Source organism: Aptenodytes patagonicus, chromosome 5 (assembly GCF_965638725.1).
Source record: "Aptenodytes patagonicus chromosome 5, bAptPat1.pri.cur, whole genome shotgun sequence".
Taxonomy (NCBI): Eukaryota; Metazoa; Chordata; class Aves; order Sphenisciformes; family Spheniscidae; genus Aptenodytes; species Aptenodytes patagonicus.
Window position 1 is genome coordinate 11,687,584 of NC_134953.1, and position 9,484 is coordinate 11,697,067.

A 9,484-nucleotide genomic window follows, 5' to 3' on the forward strand; every position below is an offset into this window, starting at 1 on the left:
TAAAAGCAAAGAATTCTTGCACCGTCCTTCAGTTCCCCAAAAACGTTGTAGATTTTAGGTTTTAGAACAATACAGAAACAAGGGCAGAAATATTAAGTGAACCTGATCCAAAGTCCACTATAATCAATGCACTCTGAACCCAATCACAAGGCAAGGAAAAAGAGTGATAAATACTTTGTTTTCCTTGTATGCTTTTTAAGCTCTTGTCCATCTCTGTCAAGAGAAAGACTTGTCGGCTCCTCTAGACCTATACAACACCAACCACAAAAGGACCTATTCTCAATTAGTTTTTAATACCACCATAATAAACATTAATATAATTATTAGTGGTAATAATTTAGCAAGAAGGGTTATAAAAACAAGGGAAGCCTTTGGTGTTTACCATTCAGCTTCGATTAAGGCTGTGCAAACAATTGCTTGTATCAGTCAGTGCCTGAACCAAAACATTAAAGGTATAGTTTTCAAAGATTGGATTTTTTGAGGGAAAGAAAGCATTTTCACAGGCAAAAAAAGTGGTTTTGGTATGAATGAAACATATTGTTTCATTGGAAACAATTTCCTAAGCTTTTTTTTTAATAAACCAAAGGGCTTGAACCACTGTACAGGTGATGATGATACCAAACCTGGTGTTTAACCCAATGGAGCCCAATGATTATGTGGGTTCTCCCTCCTCCATCAGATTCAGAAAAAGCATTTGAAGGGACATCTCTCAGCTCCATGAAATGTTCACAGAGTATGGGTACACTGAACCAGCATTTTCCACCAAGCAGGTGACTGCTTTTGACAAATGGATCCAGTCTGACTTGTCATGGAAGGCCCAACCCTTGTATCTACGGAGCAGAGCTTGCAAACTTTCAGGGTGCCAGAGAGAGACGGCAACTTCTTGGGCGATCTTTGGCGTTCAGGTGTGCTCCCTGCCACCTTGTGGTGTGACAGAAAGCCTTCCTGCTTACCACTGGTCACAGAAAATCACTTCTTATCTCCTGGTCCCCGAGACTCCTCGTTCCTCACCCAACCCATGCAGTTTCTGGCAGTACACATCACGTCAGTCTCCAGATATCCTAGCTGGCTCTCTGCTAAGGTGCCCATTACAACGATTTATGGATTCCCCACTTTCTTTGGTAAGATCACCTTTGTAAAAATAACTTTTTTTCCCTTGGGTACAGGACAAGTCACAATGGCCTTTACTCTTAAGGGATCAGGAATTAACTACCATTCTCCAGCCTGCTGACCTGCTAGTCACATTTTACCTTTGTGAGCTGGCTCCGTGTCTTTGGTGAAGTTGTTATGAATTTAACCAGAAAATAAAAAGCCAGAGTAGGTGCTTTTGTAAAACTTCCCTGATTTCTGCAGGATCAGAGAAGGTTAACTCGTAATAGAAGTTCATACCCCCTAAAAGGTTTCCTTCTGAAAACATGTAGATGTGAGGGGGGGGGAAATATTCACTTTCCTGGGAATTTATACCATCTCCCAATGTTATAGACTTGTTACATATTAATACACACAACTTGTGCTATACCCTAATTATGCAGGTTTTAGAAATTTTTAACATATATAACTTTTTCAATGACCTAAGATAGTCACTCCCAATATTTTTTCAACACAGAGTTAAACAAAGATGAAGAGTCCACCATTAAATTTCATTGTACCAAATCCCTTATGGATTTAACATTGCTATGGGATGTCTGTGCATACTCACTGGCAGGTTTCCTCTTCTAGTTAAGTGTTGCCTTCCTGGGAACCTGTAAAGATAGCCAACTGATTTTTAACCTTTCTCCAAGATGTAAGGTTAAACAGGGCAAATCTATTTTATTGAGATAACGTCACAGCCAGCAAAAAGGGGATACCACTGTTAGTCAGTCACCACCACCTCAATTAATATCTGCAGTATGAATTTCAGAGTTCTGTTAAACCTTTCCACTGCTCATTTGTTTCTAGTTTATAAGAGGCAGATGATAGCTGCTTTACTCCAGATAATTTACTCTTTAAATAATACAATCACTTCATGTCTTTAGGAATTGCTTCTCTCAGGAAGGCTTATGGACTGAAAGCAGCAAACATGGCTTGAGCAACTGGTTACGTTCTGAGCTAGATAAGCAATTGCTTCTGAGTACCAGATAATGAAGCCAAACACTGCAAACATTTTTTTCTGCAGCTTACGTCTGACGTGGAAATTGATCCACGCTTCCCATCACAACTATGGAGACTGGTTTTTGATTACTGGCAGGGGATGATCATGACTAGCTTTGCAAGAATGACCCACCCTTTTCCAGTTAGCACATAGAGCACAGCATCGATAATACTCCCTTGCTTTATCCTGCCTCCAGGAATAGAGTTTTTATAGAGGTTGTCATGGGATGTCTACAAGTCCAGAGGTCTCTCAAAAGGGCAGTCATGCATTAACTGCTTGGGGCCATTTATTGTCTAGCAGTCTCCTTGGAACCGACTGAGGGTTTCATTTTTTCCCTCACCCATCTCTGCAGAATTCCCTTTCCTTTGAGGAATTTTTCCAGGAAATACAAGATAGCCCTTCAGGGCAAGGCTTTCAAGCTGACTAGTGATTGTTGGTTTCCTTTTTTTGAGACAACCTGAGTGACATTCGTTAGTTTAGAAGGCTGTGTTTTTCAGCAAGACAAACCCTTCAGACCTTACCCGCTCTTCTTCCTTGCTTCCAACACAGACAGCAGAGTGATGAGTGTCTATAAAAGATGTAAGTGGGGAATTTAACTTACACTAAGATTAAATCTGAAAGCTCCTTCTCTTTTTCGTTCTGTATCCTGTTAATTTGCTGCAGACTTTTGTGACACTCACTTTTTAGAGAAACTATCTCATGCTGCATCAATTAGAGAAGAAAACCCTTGCTTTTTGAGTGTGTTAGCTTTTGTTATTGACCTCTTTCCTGAAGTTCATTAAGGGTTCTGAACAGGATTACTCTTTCCTCTTTAAAAACAAACAAGCAAGCAAAACCAATCCAACTTTTCCCTCCACTCCCTCTGCAAACTGATTTAGGAGGCATGCTTCTTACTCCTATAAGCCAAGTAAGTATTTCTTCACTTTCTGGAGACAAAAGCTGGTTTTTTTAGCCCATAAAGATTTTGCTATATTTTACTGGGTAATCGACAAACCTTTGATACAGTGAGGGGGCTGACACCCTTTTTCCCACTGCATTGGTGATTCAGTATATTAGCTAACATCTGATCCAAATGTCTAAACAGAGCATGTACACGTTGCTTATTACTGGCTCTTAGTTTAGACCAAACCGAATGGCAGTCAAACACTTTGAGATAACACAGCATTTGACAATGACTGACCTTGAGAATCTGCCACCCAAGGATACCATAACAGGATAAGGTCACCACAACATTTATTTTTCTATTTTTCTAGAACTGCTTTTTACATTATGGCTGCTGGAATAAGAGATATGGAAAGCTATGGATCTAGGTGATCTAGGCTCTGACTTTTCCCAAGACATGAGGTTGGCAGGCAGTTTTAAGTACTGCATAGTGCACCACAGGTTCCCTTAAGACACTGGACAAGTCATGTCTCACCTGCCTATCTCAGTCCTCTTATCTGTGATAAGATGGTGACAATTCCTTCTTTACCTCTGGGCAGTACCAGGAGAATGAATGCCCAGGAAGTGCTTGACAGTCACCTTGTGGGAGACACCGCAGAATGCAAGGTGTTAAAAGAGAGGGAGCTCCTAACCCAACAAAATGCATTGCAGAGCCTTCAGAGACGCTTTTTATCCCCACTGTTTGCCATCTGCAACAAATGCACAGCCATGCTCTGCCCTTGACATTCCTCTTGGAAATGTGCCTCTTAAAGCTGTGGGATCTGGCTTCTGCTTTTCAGGTGGCTCCACTACTTTCTTTTTTTTTGCTTCAACATTATTAGTTGTCCACACTGACACCTCAGCACATCCAAAAGTGTCTGGGACCCTTGAGAGGGCTATACTCTGTGGGGCACAGATGTTTGCAATAACTCAGCACACATTTTTCAAGCAACAAAAGAGAAACATGTGTTTGTTGTCGAGGATACTGTAGCTAAGGACACTAGGCTGGGACCGTAGTAAAAAACTCATGTGTTCATTTACAACAGAGTCTGTTTGTCCTGTCCAAATGCCAAGACTGAGCTCCTTTGACTGGTACCACATAATATTGTAGGCTGCCGATCCCTTTGCTCTGTTTCATATGCAGTATCTCCACTGGCCAGCAATCATTTAAAGCTAAGGGTGTGGTTGATGGTTTTTCATTCTATATCCATTTGCATGCTGAAACAGACTCTTCCCTGCACCAACCCTCCCCATATGTGACCGTGCAATCCATACATCATCATTGCTTCTTCTTTTAGTTCCAGAAAATAAATCAATCTGTTCACACAAGTTGAGTAACAACACAAAAGTGAGCGAGGAGAAAGAGTCATACCTATGTCCATGGTTTGGAAAATTTCCTTTGTACTCTTTAATGAAGATTTAAACTACTGAGGAAATGAGAGAACAAGAGGAAGAAAAGGTTACTGTATTATTTTACTCATATGACTGTCTTGAATGTCTCAGACAATAGATACAGATAAATGACAGGTAGATATAGATAGCTACAGACAGATAAATCAACAGATCTAGCAAAGCAACAAAATAATTGACTGTACTAATTTTTGATAATCAAGCAGAACAACGATCCCAAACACCTTTTTATTTACGGTACACTATTGCTTTTGTTAGTTCCTGAGAAGCAACATCTCAAGAAGCATACAATACAATTCGTAAGAAGAAAGACAATGCAAACAAAAAATTGCCGCATGGTGGACGCTTTTTTGTACAGCATTGGTTACCTTTATGCATGCAGTTGCTCAGCAGTAAATGCTACTCAAACAAGTGATAAGCGCACTATACCATCCCAGTCCCCACGTGGCGGGGGGGGGGGAGAATGAAGGGCTGCCCACTGTGGGAGAAGATCAGGTTTGAGACCATCTAAGGAACCTGAAAGTGCACAAGTCCATGGGACCCAATGAGATCCATCCGCGGGTCCTGAAGGAACTGGCGGATGAAGTTGCTAAGCCACTGTCCATCGTATTTGAGAAGTCGTGGCAGTCTGGTGAAGTTCCCACTGACTGGAAAAGGGGAAACATAACCCCCATTTTTAAAAAGGGAAAAAAGGAAGACCTGGGGAACTACAGGCCAGTCAGTCTCACCTCTGTGCCTGGGAAGATCATGGAACAGATCCTCCTGGAAGCTATGCTAAGGCAGATGGAGGACAGGGAGGTGATTCGAGACAGCCAGCATGGCTTCACCAAGGGTAAGTCTTGCCTGACCAACCTCGTGGCCTTCTATGATGGAGTGACTACATCAGTGGACACGGGAAGGGCTACAGATATCGTCTATCTGGACCTCTGTAAGGCCTTTGACATGGTCCCCCACAACATCCTTCTCCCTAAACTGGAGAGGTATGGATGTGATGGGTGGACTGTCCAGTGGATGAGGAATTGGTTAGATGGTTGCATCTAGAGGGTAGTGGTCAACAGCTCAATGTCTAGATGGAGATTGGTGATGAGTGGCATCCCGCAGGGGTCCGTATTGGGACCGGTACTGTTTAATATCTTCATCAATGACATAGACAGTGGGATCGAGTGCACCCTCAGCAAGTTTGCAGATGACACCGAGCTGAGCGGTGCGGTTGACACACCAGAGGGATGAGATGCCATCCAGAGGGACCTGGACAAGCTCAAGAAGTGGGCCTGTGTGAAACTCATGAGGTTCAACAAGGCCAAGTGCAAGGTCCTGCACCTGGGTTGGGGCAACCCCCGGTATCAATACAGGCTGGGGGATGAAGGGATTGAGAACAGCCCTGCCGAGAAGGACTTGGGGGTACTGGTGGATGAAAAGTTGGACATGAGCCAGCTCATGTGCTCGCAGGCCAGAAGGCCAATTGTATCCTGGGCTGCATCCAAAGAAGCGTGGCCAGCAGGTCGAGGGAGGTGATTCTGCCCCTCTCCTCTGCTCTGGTGAGACCCCACCTGGAGTACTGTGTCCAGCTCTGGAGCCCTCAGCATAAGAAAGACACGGACCTGTTGGAGTGGGTCCAGAGGAGGGCCACAAAAATGATCAGGGGGATGGAACACCTCTCCTATGAAGAAAGGCTGAGAGAGTTGGGGTTGTTCAGCCTGGAGAAGAGAAGGCTTCGGGGAGACCTTATTGCAGCCTTTCAGTACTTAAAGGGGGCTTCTAAAAAAGATGGGGGCAAACTTTTTAGCAGGGCCTGTTGCGACAGGACAAGGGAGAATGGCTTTAAACTAAAGGGGGGTCGATTTAGACTAGATATAAGGAAGAAATTTTTTACACTGAGGGTGGTGAAGCACTGGAACAGGTTGCCCAGAGAGGTGGTGGATGCCCCATCCCTGGAAACATTCCAGGTCAGGTTGGACGGGGCTCCGAGCAACCTGATCTACTTGAAGATGTCCCTGCCCACAGCAGGGTGGTTGGACTAGATGACCTTGAGGTCCCTTCCAACCCAAACTATTCTATGATTCTGTGATTTATGTATTCATATCTTGACCACTTGTTTTTTCTGAAGCTCAGAAGTTTTTCACAACCCCACAAACATGTTTGAGTGGCATTTTATTGTTGAGGAAAGGGTCATGCAATGGGTAAATAGTGTCATTCCCCAAGTATTTATTTACTTTTCACTTCACAAGCATGTACAGCATGTAACTGCCTCTGGCCTGAGGAGAACTCCCAGCAAAGTCAGATTTTTTTTCTTTGATTCCTGAACATAGAGGACTTGGACTCTAGAGTCGGGATTATAAAGCAGGCTTTGATATGGCAGATCATGACAGGCTCCCAGGAGCCATCTGGTAGAGTCCAGGCAGTCCTATGGGTGAGATATCCAAAAGTGTGCAGCCCCAATTAACTCCGTGGGTTCAGCTCCCTGAGACCCCATTGAAAATCCCAGCTCAGGGCTTACAGCAGTGGCTAAGAAGCAAACCCATCTGCCTGTGCAGAAACACTATCCAGGAGATAGCACATACTATTACAACACTTCAATTCTCTTGGTTAAAAAAAAGCAAAATTATGCCGAGGGAGAATCAATAAGAAGCTTCTCATAAGGAATTAAGAAAGGTTGTCAAAATCACTCACTCAAAGCCAAAATCAGGAGGCTGGACTATATTTCTGATAAACCCTGTGATGACCACATTGGCCACCCAGAGGGAGACATCAATGCCTCATGGGCACTGGAGTTCGTCCAGAATGGGGAAGCAGGGAATTTGGACTGCAGTTCCCATGACCTATCACAGCTGTCTAGAAGCTGAAAAATGTTGAAATGATTTTGAATTATTTTAGACTTTTTAAAAATTGTCCGATGTTATCCCTCCTGGGGATATGAGCCTGAATTTTTGCATGGTGATTGTCTCAAGCAAACATGGGTTCTGGCTGCAATCACAAATGCATTTCACAGATTAACTCCATAAGATATTTTAGTGTTGGCTTTATGCACCTAATATGCCTTACTTTTTACATTGATGTTTAGCTCAGCTGAAGGTAAATGCAACCCCACAATGTGTCTTCTGCTCAGTTTTGGATCAGAACCTTCTAAAACCAGAATTACACACAGTTAAACAGTCATCATTCAATAGAGTTGCACAGACTTCCATAGCACAGTTTAGCAAAGGGTTCCATTTTGACCTAATAAACTATATAAAAGAGACCTGCAGAATATACACAGAATCCCTGGCATTTGCTTCCCTGTCTCACTGCCCCCCCATCCTTTTGACTAATTTCTTGTAGCATAACTAAGCAATCTTTTTTCCTTTCCTTTGCAGATACACCCAGATCTTCCACAGCCAAACAGAACAGATAAAACCTTTTTTAGGCTGGCTCCAGAAGACCCAGATTCTGTTTGACTATCACCTTTTTGGATAATATTTTGGGGTTCAGGATGAATAAGACAAGGGCTGTTAATGATGGTTTTCCCTTCCTGAACAGTAAGAACTGGAGCTCAAACCGAAGCTTCCCCACGCACATTTCTAATCAGTGCAAGAACATCACTGACCTTACCGTCTTTCTGGCCACCTCTTACAGCTTGGAGACTGTCCTAGGCATTGTGGGAAACATCTGTCTGATTGCTGTCATCGCCAGGCAGAAGGAAAAGGCCAACGTCACCAACATCCTAATTTCCAACTTAATAATTTCAGACTTGTTTATGTGTCTTGTCTGTCTGCCTTTCACCGTTGTTTACACCATGATGGACTACTGGATATTTGGGGAAGTCATGTGCAAAATGACTTCTTTCACTCAGTGCACATCTGTGACAGTGTCAATTCTTTCCCTTGTCCTTATTGCTTTGGAAAGACACCAGCTCATCATAAACCCGACTGGCTGGAGGCCAAGTGTCTCCCAGGCCTATCTAGGAATTGGAGTAATTTGGACTTTAGCATGTCTCATGTCCCTGCCCTTTTTGACCACGTCCATCTTGTCTAACGATTTGTATGAGCAGCTCTCACACATCATGAATTTTTCCACTGACAAGGTCATATGCATCGACTCATGGCCTTCTGAGCAGCAGAGACTTATCTACACTACCACTTTACTGCTCTTGCAATATTGCATCCCGCTGTTCTTCATTATACTTTGCTACCTGCGTATCTACTTACGTCTACAGAAGAGAAAGGACATGTTTGAGAAGAGTGAATACAGCAACCGAGCAGTTCAGCTGAGAAGGATAAATATTTTGTTAGCATCCATGGTTGCTGCTTTTGCTGTTTGCTGGCTACCACTGCATGTTTTCAACACCATTGTGGACTGGAATTACAAAATCATTTCACCTTGCCACCACAATCTGATCTTCTCATTGTGCCACCTGGTAGCTATGGCTTCCACCTGTGTCAACCCTGTTATCTATGGTTTCCTAAATAGCAACTTCAAAAAAGAAGTGAAGTCACTGATTCTGAGCTGCCAGCATAATTCAGTAACTGCATCAGTGGAAGAATACGATCAATTGCCTTTATCCACCATGCAGACTGAAATCTCTAAGGGCTCACTGATGTTGAACTGCAGACATAATTCTATCTAGCTAGTAGAAAACATTTCAGAGGGGCGCACTGACACCACACACCAATTATTACCTGTAGGTATAAAAAACAACTGGTGATGCCATAGCTGGGATGTGAACAGGAACCCATTACTGCCTGATTTTTGGAAGAACAGGCAAAGGAAGGTTGTAAGTGTATACAGTAGCTCCTACGGTACACAAGGTGTTCATGTCATTGAGATGGTACAGACATTGAGGAGACTGGGCTGATGTATACGCAGCTGCCCTGACAGATCAGTAACTAAACCGTGGTTGCGCATAGACTGACACGGGGTTCATCAGCTAAGCTCACATCTCTACCATGGCTGTGTTAGAAGCCCAGACTTCCAGTTTCAGCACTGCAGGCTGCCAAAAGTTGCATTAGAGAAGACTCTGTTTTTCAGTAAGATTTTTATGCATGG

The 9,484-nt window shown here is 43.3% G+C and overlaps 1 protein-coding gene across 1 annotated transcript; it reads left to right on the forward strand.

Moving 5' to 3' along the window:
• The first annotated feature begins 7,931 nt into the window (after positions 1-7,931).
• Positions 7,932-9,065, forward strand: NPY4R2 (neuropeptide Y receptor Y4-2). Its single transcript, XM_076338075.1, has one exon. The coding sequence runs from the start codon at positions 7,932-7,934 to the stop codon at positions 9,063-9,065; it is 1,134 nt and encodes a 377-aa protein (XP_076194190.1).
• The last annotated feature ends 419 nt before the right edge of the window (positions 9,066-9,484 follow it).

What these genes read in the sequence shown, in the direction of transcription:
- NPY4R2 (XM_076338075.1), top strand. Translation starts at nt 7,932, where the DNA reads ATGAATAAGACAAGGGCTGTTAATGATGGTTTTCCCTTCCTGAACAGT.